The 19,666-nt window shown below is 44.3% G+C and overlaps 1 protein-coding gene across 3 annotated transcripts in view; it reads left to right on the top strand.

The window, feature by feature from the left end:
* The first annotated feature begins 2,501 nt into the window (after positions 1-2,501).
* Positions 2,502-19,666, top strand: part of LOC140065528 (uncharacterized) — a 30,201-nt gene continuing 13,036 nt past the window's right edge. Inside the window, exons 1-5 of one of the 3 annotated variants that reach the window (XM_072113124.1) lie at positions 2,502-2,639; positions 11,895-12,001; positions 14,032-14,163; positions 14,249-14,395; positions 16,050-16,199. In XM_072113124.1, the coding sequence (XP_071969225.1) occupies positions 11,947-12,001; positions 14,032-14,163; positions 14,249-14,395; positions 16,050-16,199 (484 nt within the window). In that variant the 5' untranslated portion in view covers positions 2,502-2,639; positions 11,895-11,946. Of the gene's footprint in view, positions 2,640-11,439; positions 11,459-11,713; positions 11,737-11,894; positions 12,002-14,031; positions 14,164-14,248; positions 14,396-16,049; positions 16,200-19,666 lie in introns of those variants that run through there. The other 2 variants (XM_072113127.1, XM_072113125.1) reach the window with 2 other exon arrangements.

Here is a 19,666-nt window from a genome sequence, read left to right as displayed (position 1 = left end):
TGTTTATGGCGGCCATTTTATTTATTGGAAGTAATAATTGCAGCAGTTTTAAGTTGTTGACAGTAGTAAGTAGTAAGTGAGGAAGGGTGACAATGCTGTAAGTGGAACTTGGGAAGAGGGACAATGCTGTAAGTGGAACTTGGGAAGAGGGACAATGCTGCTGCCAGTGGAGCTTGGCAAGAGGGACAATGCTGCGACCAGTGGAGCTTGGGAAGAGGGACAATGCTGCGACCAGTGGAGCTTGGGAAGAGGGACAATGCTGCGACCAGTGGATATTGGGAAGAGGGACAATGCTGCGGCCAGTGGATCTTGGGAAGAGGGACAATGCTGCTGCCAGTGGAGCTTGGGAAGAGGGACAATGCTGCGACCAGTGGATATTGGGAAGAGGGACAATGCTGCGGCCAGTGGATCTTGGGAAGAGGGACAATGCTGCTGCCAGTGGAGCTTGGGAAGAGGGACAATGCTGCGGCCAGTGGATCTTGGGAAGAGGGACAATGCTGTAAGTGGAGCTTGGGAAGAGGGGCAATACTGCGACCAGTGGAGCTTGGGAAGAGGGACAATGCTGTAAGTGGAGCTTGGGAAGATGGACAATGCTGCGACCAGTGGATCTTGGGAAGAGGGACAATGCTGCGGCCAGTGGATCTTGGGAAGAGGGACAATGCTGCGGCCAGTGGAGCTTGGGAAGAGGGACAATGCTGCGACCAGTGGATCTTGGGAAGAGGGACAATGCTGTAAGTGGAGCTTGGGAAGAGGGGCAATACTGCGACCAGTGGGGCTTGGGAAGAGGGACAATGCTGTAAGTGGAGCTTGGGAAGATGGACAATGCTGCGACCAGTGGATCTTGGGAAGAGGGACAATGCTGCGGCCAGTGGATCTTGGGAAGAGGGACAATGCTGCGGCCAGTGGAGCTTGGGAAGAGGGACAATGCTGTAAGTGGAGCTTGGGAAGATGGACAATGCTGCGACCAGTGGATATTGGGAAGAGGGACAATGCTGCGGCCAGTGGAGCTTGGGAAGAGGGCCAATGCTGTAAGTGGAGCTTGGGAAGAGGGACAATGCTGCGGCCAGTGGATCTTGGGAAGAGGGACAATGCTGCGGCCAGTGGATCTTGGGAAGAGGGGCAATGCTGCGGCCAGTGGATCTTGGGAAGAGGGACAATGCTGCGGCCAGTGGATTTTGGGTAGAGGGTCAATGCTTCTGATGATGAGGGGGTGTGGGTAGCCACACAATGCTGCTGCCAGTGAAGTAGGGCTAGGGTTGGGTATAATGCTAACATCGGTGGTGGAGGGATCGGAAGGGGGAGAATGCTGTGCCCAGTGGAAGGGAGGGGGAAAGGGTGGAATGCTGCTTTTAACACAGGAGAAACATGAAAGGGGATAATGCTGCTCTCAGAGGAGAAATTTTTAAAAGGGGGACAATTCTAGTCTGTGTTATAGAGGGGACATGGGAGAAGTCTGTGTAGCAGGAGGTGCATAGGGAGCAGTCTGAGTACAGAAGGGGGTATGTGAAGTAGTCTGTATTATGGAGGTGCATAGGGAGCAGTCTGAGTACAGAAGGGGGTATGTGAAGTAGTCTGTATTATGGAGGTGCATAGGGAGCAGTCTATGTAATGGAGGGGACATGGGAAAAGCTTCATGCAAAAAAACATAAGAGTCAATCAGACATAAACCCTCTTTACAAATGATAAACCCTGTGCTCTGAGTTTAAAGAAAATCTACCATCAGGATGAAGGATTGTAAACCAAGCACACTGTCATACTGGCGTGTGCCCCTCTGGCAGAATTGGGTCTTCTTTTAGCTTCTTAGCTTTTTTAAAGGCTTTTACAATTATGCAAATGAACCTGTACCTCCATTTCAAATCACAAGACCATAATTTGAGGAGTATAGGAGTCATATAACCAGGACACATACGATTTAGATCATAATCTATTGGAACATTGAATTGCCAGAAGCATCAGGGGATATTTACCGAGGGCAGAGAAAGAAAAATGTTGATTCCGGTGCAGAGAAGCCACATGATTGTCATCAGTACAGCCCGAAGCACTGGAGACGTCTGGCAGTCATTGTCAAAAGAACAAATATCTGTTACTAAGAAGAAAGAGTCTCTGTCTCTATAATTACTTTTTAGAACTGACATTAGAACAGTAAATAACTCATTATACACACAGGAGTTATTTTATTCCCGATTTCTCATTCACAGCAGGTGTCAAGTTCTGAATTGTAACCTTCCACCTGGTCTTCAATCTGGGGAAATTGTCACTGGTTTGTCATGTGTTGTCACCTTTCTAAAATATTCTTCAAAAATGACCACCAGGGCCACATCTTCCATGAGGCGAGATTAAAAATTTCACCTCAGGCGGCAGATGCCGCGCCCTAAACGAGGCGGCAAAACAATTGTGGGTGATTCAGGCACTCGTCCAAATCACCCACTGCCGAGGAAAGTCAATACTATCACTATCCTCTGTATCTTTAAGACACGGAGGCAAGTGGTACAGCGGAGCAGCACAGTGCCAGCCCATTTATCTGCGCTGCTCTATGGCTCTGGAGTGTTTAATGATGTCACGCCGCCTGCATCCATGCAGGGAAGTGCTGTCCGGCGGAATAGCTTGGAGGAGAGGAGAAAACCTCGGCGAGGGAGGAGGTAAGTAAAAGTTTTAATATTTTTAAACTGGCCAAATTGTTAATAGAAAAATAATTAGTGGGGGGCTGTATATAACAAAAAGAGGAGGGAGATTTAAATATTGGGGCCAAATAGCAACTAAATTGGGGGGGGGGGGGAGGGATTATTGGGCTCTATACATGACAAAACCTGGGGGGGGGGGGTGATGACTCACTATGGTGGCCAGGATTAAAATGGTGATACCCAGTATTTAACTGAGTACTGTATATAACTAAATTGGGCTGGAGTGGGCTTTTTATGGGGGGATGGATATTAATTGAACTGGGGGATGGGGTGGACTGATGGATTACTGTATATAGCTTAACTGGGAGGATGTATATGGGGGTCAGATCTTAAATAAAAGTGGGAGGTTGCATCTATGGGGGGCGGATTTTAATTACAGGGTGGGCTGTATATGAGGTTCTGTATATAATTTAATTGGGGGCTGTATATCAGTTCATTAGTGGGGGTGTTTTATATATTAGTTTATTAGAGTGACACTATTTAAATTATTAGGGGGCTGTATATTAAACTGTGTAGTTTGGGATATATAGTATTTAGGAGCACAGTGTGACATTATATTGTAAGTGATTGTTGTATTTTTATGGGCGCAGTGTGGAGATGCTGAATGGAGCTGAAAACATCTGGCCGTGAATGCAACAGTAATAAACAACAGGGAGAAATTGTAATGTAATTAGAATCGGCCCGGTTGACCACGACTCCTTCTTTTGATAGACAAGACTTGAAAGTTCCAGGTCTGTGCCATCTGGTTTTTTGATGGACGCCACAAAGCTTCGTGTAAAGCCTTTAAATGGATCAGTGCCATAGGGTGAGACTGTGAGACCGGTCCATTCCCTGTGAGCACAGTAGTGATATGCTACTAGTGCTGTGATTTCTCCACATCTTCAGACCAACCAATTCAAAAATACATTTTTGTGGACACGTCACATCGCCACACCGCAATGAAAAGGATGTTCTGCATTCAATTCACAAAGTTTTGTGATTTATCACGTATACATTAAGGGGAAAGATCCCTTCCAAGATACTCACCTATCTTCTGGAGTGCAAGACTAGACACATGGGGGCATATTTATCAGGGCCCTGAAATAATCACAAATGCTAGCTATTGCTTATAGATTATTGCTGGCACTTGCAATTATTTTGCCCTCTACCCCACCTTCACACCAGTGGGACCTGAGGGGGGGCGCGGCCAGCCAGGAGTGGGCCGGCACGAGGTGTGACTGTCCCCGCACTGCCACACTCGCTGCTGCCGGTGACTTTTCACATGTTTAAAGTCGCCGGCTGCATTTACCATATTTTTCGGACTATAAAGTGCACAAAAAATCCTATGACTTTCTCAGAAATCAAACGGTGCGCCTTATAGTCCAGTGCGCCTTTTATATGAACCGTACTTACAGACAACACGTACTTTATAACGTTTATGAGTGTTTAAGGGCTCCGCGCAAGCAATATCCTGCACCAGCCCACACTGTACACCGGGCACAATACCCCACACTGGCAGGGCCGGCAGTACCACCAGCGCCATAGTGCCGACCATGGAGCAATCCTCATATGCCGCCTGAGTAACCAATTTTACCCCTATAGCCGCCAGCCCTGTAACAGGGGAAAGAGAGGGAGCCACAGGGAACCCCATAGGACTAACACCCTGCCTGAGGAGGGAAAGAGAAGGGGCAGAGGGCGACAGTTTAACCCCTGCAGCATCACCCTTGCAACATTAACCCCCAACAGCCCATACCTCTGAGATCTAAGCTCTGTGCACTGGAGACATGTTTGCCTGGAACTGCAGCTGCCTTGAACTGTGCACAGGTTTGCCACCTGCTGGTCATTCATCCTTATTATCAGGTGCGCCTTATAATCTGGTCCGCCTTATATGTGAACTTAGACATTTTAGCAGGCATTTTTTGATGGTGCGCCTTATAGTCCGCAAAATACAGTATTTCTAATAGACGCTGTGCAGCACCCTGCCCCGTACATCAAGAGGTGGCGTATGATAAATATGCCCCATTGTCATTGATACACATTAGGGCACATTTTCTTACCCAACTGACGAAGTTCACCGAAAGTGCATTGTCCGACTTTAATGCACTGTGCCGCAATTCACTTAGATTGCGAGCCCGATATCCTGCATGTGCCGCTTCCCCGCTCAGGTCCCCGGAGTTCACCTTCTTCTTCCCGGTGCATGTAAGTGCATTGTCTTGCGACACAATTTGAAAGTTAAATCCTGTGCTCGGTTCCAATCCATCAGATCGTCCGACGCCCCGCCCCCTCCTCGATTTCTGTCGCATGGAAGCAGCGCAGCTGTGCCAAAATCCGCTCACATGCAACACAATCCCAGCACAGACCCTGTTAAATACCTGTCACAGCTGCGCATCCCCGAAAAAGGTGCAAAGTCTGACGAAAGTGCAGCGCACGGCCCTTAGTAAAGGAGCCCCATTGTCATTGATGCACATTATTCTAGTGCTGAGGAGGCATGTGACATTGTAATGATGCCTTTCAGCCCTATCAGGATTTGGGATCATATGGGTGGCACATATCAGGCTGTAGACAGTACATAGCATCAGAACCAGCAACGGAGCTTCAGTACCAGCCCACAAGGTGTCCCCACCCATTCTCCAGCAGATGCGTCACTCGAGATGAGTTTCTCAAATGGACTCATGGGAGGTGAGTCCCTGGGAAAACAAAATCTTGAAAGAAATCCACAATCAAAATCAATAATATTAAAATGTTGATTTTAGAATGAATGAGAACATGGATAAAAAATATAAGAAGACACCACAGTCCCGGTGCCCGGATCTATGAGTAATGTCCCTGGTTGGGATCATGATGGTAGATTTCCTTTAAGTCCATTGCCCACAAATTAGTTTGGTCTGACAGAGTCACTCCACGTGTTGGGAGATTTTCATAGACTGAAGCTTGAATCAATGAACTGGAGAGAAATGCTGAGTTAAGTTCAGTGATTCAAGGTTCTGTTCTGGAATGGAGCACCTTTTTTTTTGGACCAAATTCATTTGTGGGAAACGGCCTTAACTAAACTCATAACACTCAAATTATTTTGAGTCGATGACCTAAGGACTTCCATAGTGCAGAGAGAAAAAGTAGGTGAACCCATGTTAAACAACAACAAAAAAATATATTTTTTTAACCCCTTAACGCTCTGCGCCGTAGCTCTACGGCGCAGAGGTATAAGGAGTGTATGAAGAGGGCTCACGGGCTGAGTCCTCTTCATACAAAGGTGGTACAAAGGCTAATAACTGCGGTCGGTGCTTGCAAAGTCGGGGGGCGGCGATCGGTTGCCATGGTAGCCTCGGGTCTTCTTTTGACCCGAGGCTTAATGGCTTCTGCAGATTCGTTACAATGAGCCAGTGGCTCATTGTAATGAATGTGCTGCAAAAATGCCATATATTGCAATACAGAAGTATTCAGGGTCGGACTGGCCCACCGAAGGGCCAGTGGATCCTCCGGTGGGCCCCCGTTACCTCCGCTACGGCAGGGGCCTCCATCCCGATCTGAGGGCCCTGCCATCAAGGTCGCAAGGGTCCACAGTGGGCCCCCGATATCTCCGCTCAGGCAGGGGCATCCATTCGAGGCCCCTGCCAGTGAGTGACAGCTCTGGTACTCGATGCGGCCGTAAGCGGCCACTCGAGTACCATCTCTGCTGTGGTGCTATTGCCGAGTGTTCGGGCGATGCGGCCGTTTTGTTCCGTCACGTGCCGCACTGTGACACCTGATGCGCGGTAGCGTGAGTGCATCATCACGCTGCCGCGCATCAGGGGTCACAGTGCGGCGCGTACCGGGACAAAACGGCTGCATCGCTCAAACACTCGGCAATGTAATTACATTGTGAGTTCCACTGTCGCGGGGAGAAGAGAAACGGAGGATGCGGGAGCGCTGCGACAGGTAAGTGAATTTTATTTTTTTTTATCTACTAGTCTAAATATATCATAGGGGGCCACAGTATTAAGGGGCTACATATAATAAGGGACTCCATTGCAGGAATTAATATTAAATGGGCAACAAGAAGAGTAATTATAATAATGGGACTAGTTGCAGGAATATATAATTAATGGCAACTAGAGTAGTAGTACTGTGTTGTGTCAATGTATACAGGATAGAAGTAGTAGTACTGTGCTGTGTCAATGTATACAGGATAGGAGTAGTAGTACTGTGCTGTATCAATATATACAGGATAGGAGTAGTAGTACTGTGCTGTGTCAATGTATACAGGATAGGAGTAGTAGTACTGTGCTGTGTCAATGTATACAGGATAGGAGTAGTAGTACTGTGCTGTGTCAATGTATACAGGATAGGAGTAGTAGTACTGTGCTGTGTCAATGTATACAGGATAGGAGTAGTAGTACTGTGCTGTGTCAATGTATACAGGATAGGAGTAGTAGTACTGTGCTGTATCAATATATACAGGATAGGAGTAGTAGTACTGTGCTGTGTCAATGTATACAGGATAGGAGTAGTAGTACTGTGCTGTGTCAATATATACAAGATAGGAGTAGTAGTACTGTGCTGTATCAATATATACAGGATAGGAGTAGTAGTACTGTGCTGTATCAATATATACAGGATAGGAGTAGTAGTACTGTGCTGTCTCCATATATACAGGATAGGAGTAATAGTACTGTGCTGTGCCCACATATACAGGATAGGAGTAGTAGTACTGTGCTGTGCCCATATATACAGGATAGGAGTAATAGTACTGTGCTGTGCCCACATATACAGGATAGGAGTAGTAGTACTGTGCTGTGCCCTTATATACAGGATAGGAGTAGTAGTGCTGTGTTGTGTCAATATATACAGGATGGGAGTAGTAGTACTGTGCTGTGTCAATATATACAAGATAGGAGTAGTAGTACTGTGCTGTATCAATATATACAGGATAGGAGTAATAGTACTGTGCTGTGCCCATATATACAGGATAGGAGTAATAGTACTGTGCTGTGCCCACATATACAGGATAGGAGTAGTAGTACTGTGCTGTGCCCATATATACAGGATAGGAGTAATAGTACTGTGCTGTATCAATATATACAGGATAGGAGTAGTAGTACTGTGCTGTGCCCATATATACAGGATAGGAGTAATAGTACTGTGCTGTATCAATATATACAGGATAGGAGTAGTAGTACTGTGCTGTGCCCATATATACAGGATAGGAGTAATAGTACTGTGCTGTGCCCATATATACAGGATAGGAGTAATAGTACTGTGCTGTGCCCATATATACAGGATAGGAGAAGTAGTACTGTGCTGTGCCCATATATACAGGATAGGAGTAATAGTACTGTGCTGTGCCCACATATACAGGATAGGAGTAGTAGTGCTGTGCTGTATCAATATATACAGGATAGGAGTAGTAGTACTGTGCTGTATCAATATATACAGGATAGGAGTAGTAGTACTGTGCCCACATATACAGGATAGGACTAGTAGTGCTGTGCTATATCAATATATACAGGATAGGAGTAGTAGTACTGTGCTGTGCCCTTATATACAGGATAGGAGTAGTAGTGCTGTGCTGTATCAATATATACAGGATAGGAGTAGTAGTACTGTGCTGTATCAATATATACAGGATAGGAGTAGTAGTACTGTGCCCATATATACAGGATAGGACTAGTAGTGCTGTGCTATATCAATATATACAGGATAGGAGTAGTAGTACTCTGCTGTGCCCATATATACAGGATAGGAGTAATAGTACTGTGCTGTGCCCATATATACAGGATAGGAGTAGTAGTACTGTGCTGTGCCCTTATATACAGGATAGGAGTAGTAGTACTGTGCTGTGCCCATATATACAGGATAGGAGTAGTAGTACTGTGCTGTGCCCTTATATACAGGATAGGAGTAGTAGTACTGTGCTGTGCCCATATATTCATGAAGGGAGTATTTATTAGGACTTTTATACAAAATATTTGATAAGAGGAGCAGTAAATATAAGAATAATTAAGGAGAGCATTATATAAACATAATTAATAAGTAGGAGCACTGTAAGACTGAAATGATTCATAGGAAATGACATACCGGTATTATGAAAATAAAGGGAATTATGTTCAATTTCATTTATTAGGTGTATCATATTATTTACTCAGGGGTGTGTATTGTAACATACTGAGGAGTCGCAATGTAATATTTGATTTATTTAGAGGGCACAGTATGGTTTTTGTTATGGGAGTATATTTGGTATTGGTGGGGGGAAAAATGTGGTCAGTTTTGTTCTGAGTGGTAAATATTATTTAGAAACACAGAGTTACCCAGGTGACATTATGCTGTAGTGACGGTGACATTTTTAGTTGCACAGTGTGGAGATGTGCCTCAGCGAGATGAAGATATCTGGTGGAAAATTCTCCAGTGATAAGAAAAAAAAGGGAGAAGTCATCCTGCAGTTCAGTATCCAAAGGAGAAGACGTGTGGCATGTGAGCTACTGAATCCCACTACTGAGACTGATAACTGTAGTTACTGACTATCTAGACTATTCCTATAATGTCAGTGCCTAGTCTTCTTATGTGCTGCAGAAAACATACGTAGAAGGTGAAGGGTTATAGTTAGTTATTCTTATAGGTAAGTTAGGGCTAAGCACAATAAAGCTGCTGTGAACTCCTGGGAAATAATGAATATTTCTAGCTAGCGGTATGGTGGGCCCCCAGAATCAATTTCTCTGGTAGGCCCCAGGCACCCCAGTCCGACCCTGGTAGTATTGCAGTATATGGTAGGAGCGATCTGACCATCTAGGGTTAATGTACCCTAGATGGTCTAAGAAATAGTGGAAAAAAAAAGAAAAAAAAAAGTTTAAAAAATAAAAAAAATTTATAAAATTTTAAAAATTCAAATCACCCTCCTTTCCCTAGAACTGATATAAAACATAATAAACAGTAAAAATCACATTAGGTATCGCTGCGTCCCAAAACGCACGATCTATCAAAATATAAAAACGGTTACGGCCGGCGGTGACCTCCGAGACGGGAAATGTCGCCCAAATGTCCGAAATGCGACTTTTACACCTTTTTACATCACATAAAAAATGAAATAAAAAATGATCAAAATATCGCACAGTCCTCAAAATGGTAGCAATGAAAACGTCGCCTCATTTTGCAAAAAAATGACTCCTCACACATCTCCGTGCGCCAAAGTATGAAAAAGTTATTAGCGTCAGAAGATGGCAATTTTTTTTTCTTTTTTGTACACATTCGTTTAATTTTTGAAAATGTATTAAAACACAATAAAACCTATAAATCTGGTATCACTGCGATCGCACCGAACCAAAGAATAAAGTAGAGGTGTTATTTGGAGCAAAGAGTGAAAGTCGTAAAAACTGAGCCCACAAGAATGTGATGCACGTGCGGTTTTTTAAAATTTTTCCACATTTGGAATTTTTTTTTAGCTTCGCAGTACACGTCATGTTAAAATAAATAACATTACGGGAAAGTAAAATTTGTTACGCACAAAATAAGCCCTCACACAGGTCTGTACACGGAAAAATGAAAAAGTTATGGATTTTTGAAGTTGGAGAGCGAGAAATTAGCCGAAAAACCCTGCGTCCTTAAAGGGCACCTACCACCACGAATCTACCTATAAAGGTAGATCGGGTGGTAGGTGGATGTATGGGACGTGAGGATAGCCCTTTTTAGAGCTAATCCTCACGTCCCCGCTAGCCTAGCATAAACTTTATTGCCCTAATATGTTAATTTAATTAAGCGGCTACCGGGGCGTGGAGTAGCCGGACACGAGGCTACACGGCGCGGCTACTCCACGCCCCAGTAGCTGCTTTCCCCCGCCTACCCTGTGATCTTCGGCGCGCAGCTGCCGGCCTCGTTCCCGAGATCGCGCATCTTGGCCAGAGTTACTGCGCATGCGCAGAACTCCGGCTTCTCGGACGAGGGTGCGCAGCTGCCAGGAGTTGCGCGCCGAAGATCACAGGGTAGGCGGGGGAAAGCAGCTACTGGGGCGTGGAGTAGCCGCGCCGTGTAGCCTCGTGTCCGGCTACTCCACACCCCGGTAGCCGCTTAATTAAATTAACATATTAGGGCAATAAAGTTTATGCTAGGCTAGCGGGGACGTGAGGATTAGCTCTAAAAAGGGCTATCCTCACGTCCCATACATCCACCTACCACCCGATCTACCTTTATAGGTAGATTCGTGGTGGTAGGTTCCCTTTAAGGGGTTAAAGACACGTGCAGCACCGAGGACCTGCAGAAGAAGCATCGAGGTATATGGTATATTTGCTGTCTTGTACAAGGTTCTCTTGGGAGTTTGAGACAGTTTTAGATAATGGGGCACATTTACTTACCCGGTCCCTGCGTGATCCCCGATCTGGACTGTCCGACGAGGATGAACCCTGCCGCGATTTATGAAGATTGTGCGCCCGATTTCCTGCATGTGTCGATTCCCCGATCAGGTCCGCCGGAGTTCACCTTCTTCTGTATGTAAGTGCATGGCTTGCGACACAAATTTAAATGTTAAAACCCACGCGTAGTGTGAATCCGTCAGATCGTCGTCCCGCCCCCCGATTTGTGTCACGTGAAAGCCCCAATAGGTTCCTTTTAACAGGCATAAGCGTTGCCAGCATCTAATGCGGGTATTACTGCCATGGATAAGCCAGGACGCCAAACCCAAACTTCTGGCTGATGTCCAGGTTTGAGGACCTGAACCTGTAATGTTCCAAACATTTTGGGTTTGGCTCCGTTCATCCCTACTTGCTACATCTCTGCTCGTCCCGTCAGTGCTGCGCCCTAGAGCTGCTTGGAGTAGCTGTGTATCCATTGCAGAGGTAGTTACCCGGTTGTTCCCTGAAGTTGTATTATGGTCATTGGGTGAAATTTATGGGACTACTTTAGACAACACCCTCTGGTGTAGCCCCAGACCAGACCAGTTCATTGGCACAGCAGGTCCACGTCTCTGGTTGAAGGTGGAAGAATTTGGGGATATTTAGGCACAAATATTAATCCTATTAAGGAATCGGTGCACATATGAACATTGCTTAAAGTGTTTTTTACTTCACCCACCCTGCAAGAAGACTTGCTGCAGCAGGAAACATCAAAGCACAAGGTAAAGTCACAGTAGAAGCTCCAGGGCTTGTATGGAAGGAAAGTTTATGTGTTTGCTATATGCCATGTGCCATGCCCAGCGCCCCAGGGTGCGGAACAATTTTAATAGGTTTCATCATCTCTTCTCCCTCCAAATGAAAATATCATATATTTTCCCAGTGTGAAGCATTGCAGACATCTTCTCATCAGCCTCCTGTGATCGCTTGCCGGGATGAACGCCTTCAGGACTACCACCCTCAGCGTCCTCTGTGCTGTGCTGGCCTCAGGTGAGTGATGTGCTGATGATTTATGCTGATCCCTTAGGGCAGTGGTGGGGCACCTTTTAGAGACTGATTGTCGAAACGACAACCAAAACCCACATACTGAAAGCAGTAACTTATTGCTCCCTGTTCCGTCACAGGTTTCAATCGTATCAGTGTCCTGAGGACACCAATACAGTAGGAAGAAGGAAAATTCTCCAATGTTCAGCTTTGTTCTCACTCCTGCAGTTCCAGTTATTTTAAAATAATATTAGTTTCTTTCCCTATTATGTGATAGAATTTTTTCTTGTATATTGTGCATTATTCTCATAATAAAATACATTATTAATTTTATTCTTGATGATAGTTTTTGGCTCTCTTTTTGGGTTATTGATTGTATTTCTGTTGAGAGTTATAGTGATATTCTATGAGGCTCCCTTTTCTTCTATTGGTTCTTATTTTAAAATAGCTCTGAACGTGGCAGGTCCTGGGCTGCCTGTGACTGCAGGAACCTTGTATGGTGACATCTATGCTGGGTGATGTCCCAGGTGCCCACAAAGAGGACTCCGAGAGCCACCTCTGCCCCTTGTGCCATAGGTTCATAACTGCTGCCTTAGGGTGAATATACAGACATTCCCAGCTTACATACAGTATAGGTTCCATAGGTTTGTTCTTAAGTTGAATTTGTATGTAAGTCGAAACTGTAAATTTTATAATTGCAGATCCAGATAAAAAAATTTTTTGTCCCAATGACAATTGTAGTTTCAAAATTTTTTGCTGTAATTGGACCAAGAATTATCAATAAAGCTTCATTACAGACACATTGCAGCTGATCATTGCAGTCTGGGACTATAGTAACATCCAGCTTCACCAAAGTCACAGTGGGCAGAGGGGTCGGTCTTTAACTAGGGGTCGTCTGTAAGTCGGGTGTCCTTAATTAGGGGACTGCTTGTATCACCCATAAGTTTATTTAAGATTTTTTATTCTATGTTCTCTACATCTTGCCTTGATTTACAGCAGCCACAAGATTCATCAGTTTGTCCGTGGCTTTAGTGGCCGGGGTTAAACTGCAGGATTTTAGATTATAACAAATAAAATAAAAGTAAAACTTTACCAAAATTATTTTTTTAACATAAGAATTAAATAGGTCTCTGTATCATAAGTCTCACACTTGCTGATAAAAAGGCAGAGGAAAGCTTTATATCAGTACACGTGGTATTTTGGAGGAGGTTATTGTGGATCTCACTTGGATTTGTGGAGATTTATTGAATCACCTTCTTTTCTAGTTGTTTCTTTATGAAGAATCACAATCAAAATATTCCCTATCAGGGTTCTCCATGTTGTTTAACAAAATGATCAGAATAGGCCAAAACAAAATGATCATCCTGACATTGGGTGATCTCTACTTCCTGTTCCCTCTCGACAAACAGGAAGTTCCACTCAGCCAATCACTGTCTAAGGTGAGTCAAGACTGAGACCAATCGTTAGCTGAGTGGGAGTTTCCTGTGTGTCAAGGCAGACGCAGAAGAGTGGGCACCCTGGGCATAGCGGATGAACGATTGGGGTTATTATTGCTTCTTAACCTATTTTGAATCTTTTTGAAAATAAAGTGAAAAGAATAAAATACTCATCCAAAATTTCTCTTTCATGTACAAGTCCTGATTTGTATTTGTATGTAGACTAGAGCAAAACCGTTGTAGTTGCTCATGGCAACCAATCGGGGCTCAGCTTACATTTTCCCACAGCGGTTTCTGAATTGAAAGCTGTGCTCTGGTTGGTTGCCCCCTCTATCTCTTCTACATTCATTGGTGGACGTCCATTGATCCACTTCTTTCAAGTCTGGTGATGTTTTTGTGTGGACTATTTTATGTCTAGTGTTGTGAGATGGACCCATCACTGACATGAAGGTGTAGAACCAATAAAGACATATCCCTTATGGGAATGGTGTATAGGACGACTAGGACCCCAAATATCATGAATCGGGGGCCCAAAACCTCAGCGAAACGTCCCATGTAGCTGAAAAAATTTCACCCAAAAGTTTTTTTTTGCTTTTTTAGTGTTTTCACATTACAGTAATCCAAAGACATGTTTATCCGGCCTCTCCACAACCTCCCCGACGTGTTTAGAGGAGTCCGAAACTGACTGTACCGGAGATCAATGCATGATCGTCTCCCAGTACATTTACATCTGTAAGTACAACTTACCTCTTTACTAACCCCCACCCCCCACCCAACAACTTTCTGGTCTTCTCATGTCTATTACCTCTCCTTGCAGATGGGAAGGAGTATAGGGCAATACTTAAAGATTGTGCCGATGAAGCCTTGTGCGGCGCCTTTGGTTCAGCCACACAGAGTGACGTTCTATTCCGAGGTTTTGTAAATTGTTGCAAAGAGAAAAATTGCAACACTGGTCATTTTTACAGTAAGTGTCATTAAAGTATTATTTGTAGGAAATTAGTAACGCCCCCAGAGCCCTTATGGCTCATTGACTCCATGCTAGCTTCACAGGATGTTACACTGTGCAGGGGAAAGTCTCTCCCTCCCACCTGCTGCCTCAGCACTTCCCCCTCTCTCACTGAGTGGTAGGTGCTCCTGCACAGTGTAGCAGCCTCTGAAGCTACGGCATGAAGAGGCTCTGGTAACAACTCCCAAAGCCCTTATGGCTTATTAGCTTAGTTTTAAAAGTTGATTTTAGAAGGAAGGAGGCCATGGATAACAACTAGAAGAAGATTTTATGTTTTTCTAGATGCGGTGATAACTAATATTTTTAACCGGTTCGCGACCGCCTGCCGTGTATTCACGGCGGCGGTCGCGTCGCGCTGCATGGAGAGGGCTCACGGGCTGAGCCCTCTCCATAGCCGGTAAGCCTTTGCTGCATATTGCTAGCACCGATCGCGGGTGTTTTCACAGCATGGGCTGCCGGCAGCCTCAAACAGATAGCGGCGCATGGGCGCCGCCATCTTACCTCGGATCGCCGCTCCCCGTGACGTCATCGGGGGGCGGCGATCCGTCTCCATGGTAGCCTCGGGTCTTCCGAAGACCCGAGGCTATTTCGTTTTAACCCCTTCATTACAATGTGCTGAAAGCACATTGTAATGAATGAGGAAGAAAATCCCCATATACTGCCATACTGTAGTATGGCAGTATATGATAGGATCGATTAGACAACCTAGGGTTAAAGTACCCTAAAAAAGGTAAAAAAAAAAGTAAAAAAAAAAATTATAATAAAAAAACCTAAAATTTCAAATCACCTCCCTTTCCCTAGAACTGACATAAATATAAATAAACAGTAAAAATCATAAACACATCAGGTATCGACGCGTCCGAAAATGCCCGATCTATCAAAATATGATAATGGTTTTTCAATGCGTTTAATCCCGTAACGGAAAATAGCGCCCAAAGTCGAAAATGGCACTTTTTTGCCATTTTGAAAAATCTAAAAAAAATCTATAAAAAGTGATCAAAAGGTCGTACAGTCCTAAAAATGATATCATTGAAAATATTATCAAATTTCGCAAAAAATGACACCACCCACAGCTCCGTACACCATAGTATAAAAAAGTTATTAGCGCCAGAATTTGGCAAAATCAAAAAAATTATTTTTGTACAGGAGGTTTTAATTTTTGTAAATGTATGAAAACATTATAAAACCTATACAAATTCGCTATCCCTGTGATCGTACCGACCCAAAGAATAAAGTAGACCTGTCATTTGGGGCGCTCAGTGAAAGACGTAATATCCAAGCCCACAAGAAAATGGCGCAAATGCATTTTTTCACCATTTTCATTGCATTTGGAATTTTTTTCCCGCTTCCGAGTACATGACATGGAATATTTAATACCATCAGTATGAAGTGCAATTTGTTACGCAGAAAACAAGCCATCACACAGCTCTTTACGTGTAAAAATAAAAAAGTTATAGATTTTTGAAGGTGGGGAGTGAAAAATGGACATGAAAAAACAGGAAAGGGCCCGGTCCTTAACCGGTTAATGTGTTTCATGATATATTTTTATGTGCACCTTTTATGTTTTTTTTTTACTAAATCTCAAAAAATGATTAATTTTTTAACCCTTTAGTACCGGAAGATGATCGGACCCCGAATGGTGTAATATGTCCAGACTGCTTTATGGATGGCACTCTGGAGGAATGTGTGAGTAACAAGACCAGGGCGTGCACTGGATCCGAGAAAAAGTGCTTTGACTACAGAGGAAGAGTCCAGTTACCAGGTCAGAGTCCAGAGTCCAGTTACCAAGTACATCTTTGGTGCTGTTCTCCTTATTGTGAGCAGGTTGTCCCCTCTTATAATTCCGGTCAACTATCCCATTGTGATCTATCCAGGTCTCATGTATGATATAGGTATATGGAGGGGCATCAAGTGTCTGCAGTATTATACAGCCGAAACCCAATGTGAGCATCCTCAATCAGTTCCTACACCAATCACTAATAGTGATGAGAGTCACTAAATGGTCATGTCCCTGGTGATCATTGTGGGTTTGGGTTCGGCTCACCCCCTGCAGGTAACACCCCCATCATTGTGCACTGACATTTTCCTGATGAATATCGCTCCTATCTTTATGTGGAACCACAATCCTATGGAAAATTGGGCTACACCCATTTACACCGGCCCAATTTAGACACCTTTTGGAGGCATCTGAGCTGCATTATGTCTGCAATGGACCTTATACTGCAAGCATGTGCTGCAAATCCCTTTCCCAAAAACATGGTGTAAAGGGCAAAGGGTAGATTAAAAAAATAAATGGTGACATCTTACTTCCAATCCCCATTCCCACCAGATGTCGTTAGCACTACGTGATGGGTGGAAAGTGATTCTTATGTGATTTCCCCCAATCAATGGCCATAATTGGAGCTTAGGAGCTAGAGTGGTCGGGTTCAGTGTTGATCCGTTCCACCTGACCCGGACATATTGCCAGATTGGCTTCCAAACAACCAATCCGACAAATTGATGCCCCCAGTGACAATAGCTATGATTGGCCAATCTTTCATATGTCCAGTTGGCATGGATGAACCCGAAACACCGAACATTGGGTCCCTCAATCAATAGTGGTAATGTTAACAGTGGTCATCAATCTCATTCTTTTGATGGATAAAGACTTTGATTGATCTCAATAGTTATCAGATCATCTGCACTCTCGGCCCAGCCAGAATTATGTGCAGTAAGATCAAAGGCCACTCCATGTAAATTTTTCATTTCTTTATTCCCTCCCTTCCCTAAATATAATTTTAGCACTAAGGCCACATTCACACGAACATATGGGGGACGTATATACGGCGTATATACGTTCCCCATACACTTCTATGGCCTCACGGTGCCATATGGGAGCGGTACAGTGCAGCACACGTACGACACTGTACCGTTCCGTAGCCACACGCTGTGTATTCCTATGGACAGGGGCGGGGCTGAGCTGTGCTCTTCCACTGCTCCTCTCCCCGGCGCCGATGTATGCCCACTATACTATGGCACGGCAGGCATACATCGTGTGGATGTAGCCTATGACCCATAATGGTGAACGGAGCCACTCACATTGACACCAACAAAACCATAGCAGAATGTTTTTGTGTCCTCAAAAAGGGTTGTTCCAAGTTTGGTTCCAATTGGTTGGGACCCAACCGTTGAAACCCAATCGATCACAAGGCGACATGAGATGAGCGGATCTGATGGTCGGGTTTGGGTTTGGCCACTTGACCCAGACACATTGCCGGATCGGTGACCAAACAATTAATTTGACAAATTGATGCCCCTGGCAACTAGCCATGGCCAATATTTGTCAGGCATAGCCAAGGTAGTTGCTAGGGGCATCAATTTGCAGGATTTGCTTTTTGGACAATATGTCTGGGTCAGGCGGCCCAACTTGGGCGTCAAACACGACCATTGGATCGGCTCCTCTCTGCCTATACTGTAACTATAAAGGGATTGTGTGTGCACATAAGATTTGTTACTTATTATGGCCTCTTTTTTGTCTGTCTACAGATGGCTCGGTGAAAGTATATTCCTTCAAGGGATGTATCAATGACTTTGGTTGTGAACGCAACTTTAACTCAGCCCTTGGGGTAACAGAACTTTTCAGGGCTGCCCTGTACTGTTAGATCCTAATCCATAGAACGGATCGGCCGTCTCCTTCTGATCCGTCCTATTGATAAAGAAGGACACGATGCTATGGATTTATAAGGCGGGAACTGGGTCGCTTTACTAAGTAGACACATGAATATATTATATCGTAGAGTCAGTAAAACCCTAAACATGTCTGTCATAGTGGGAGTTGTAGTAGCCAACAGCCTATGATTTGGTTAAGTAAAGAAAAAAAATCATCAGTTTCTTAAAGTCTAAGATTCCAATGAAGATGTAATTATCTAAACACTTCAATAAATAGTCACTCAAGTAATGTGATGTCTCTGTATCACTTCATTACCAGAACCCGGCTTCTCCTTCATCTCTTGTCATCAACCGTTTTCCTTTGATCCAATTGCGCCTTTCCCAATAATGAGCTCAACCATGTCCTTCCCGGTCACTGTTCTATCTAGTCACCTGTAAGACAACTGGCAGCAGTAGGAGCCTCCTCCATCTGTCCTATTGGGTTTATTCCCTACAGCAGTGGTGGCAAACCTATGGCACGGGTGCCAGAGGTGGCTCTCAGAGCCTTTTCTATGGGCACCTGCGCATTACCTCATTGCAGAGTTCACCAGACAGGACTCAAGGCCTCCTGCAGTCCCAGGCAGCCCAGGACCCTAGAAGGAAGCTACAACGATAATCCAAACTTCTTCCCCTTCTTTCTACTGTATTGGTGTCCTCAGGTGCCTATACAATTTAAACATGTAACAGAGCAGGAAGTATTAAGTTACTGCTTAAATTGTCGAATTGGCACTTTGCGAAAAATATGTGGGTTTCGGTTGTAGTTTGGGCACTCGGTGTCTAAAAGGTTCTCCATCACTGAGCTAGAGCTTGGATAAGCTCAACCACCTCAGGTGTTCTCCTAGTTATAATACAACATACTTTATATTGATTAACCTCAAGTCTTGCAGAAGCCCACAAATGGTTACTACTCTAATTGGTACAACAAAAATGTCTTAAAAGGAAATCTACCATCAAAATCCATCCTGATAAAACAGGGACATTACTCATAGATCCAGTCACCGGGACTGTGGTATCTTCTTATATGTGTTATACAGGAGCACTTCTCCACTCTAACTGCGTGGTCCAACTTCCTCCGCCGCAGTGGGGGAAACAGTGTAACAGACTGTGAAGTTTAAGCATCAATGTGGCTCTGGCCACACCCCCAGAGCCCTTTGGGCTCATTAGCATTTCTTTAAAAGTTACATTTTAGAAGGAAGGATAACAAATGTAAGGAGATTACCACAATCACGGTGCCTGGATGTATGAGTAATGTTCCTGGTTTATCCTGATGGATTTTCATGGTAGATTTCCTTTACCATAACCAGAATGGAATTGGAACCAACTGCTCCCAATCTTGGAAATTTTTTTATGTGTCCTGCCTTCTGTTCTTAGCTTTATATGTAATGATGGGTGATGGGGAGATATTTGGCTTTCCAAAACAAAATGGCTTGACAAATCCACCCAGCTGCAAAATATGGTGACAATCCTTTGATCTTCATTTACAGTCAAGCTGTGTCCAGCTGTGTCAACAGTGCATGTCAGAGCACATGAGAATCATGAGGC

The sequence above is a fragment of the Engystomops pustulosus genome, chromosome 6 (assembly GCF_040894005.1).
Source record: "Engystomops pustulosus chromosome 6, aEngPut4.maternal, whole genome shotgun sequence".
NCBI classification, from domain to species: Eukaryota; Metazoa; Chordata; class Amphibia; order Anura; family Leptodactylidae; genus Engystomops; species Engystomops pustulosus.
Note: the sequence above shows the minus strand (reverse complement) of the source record. Positions and strands in the feature narration are given on the sequence as shown.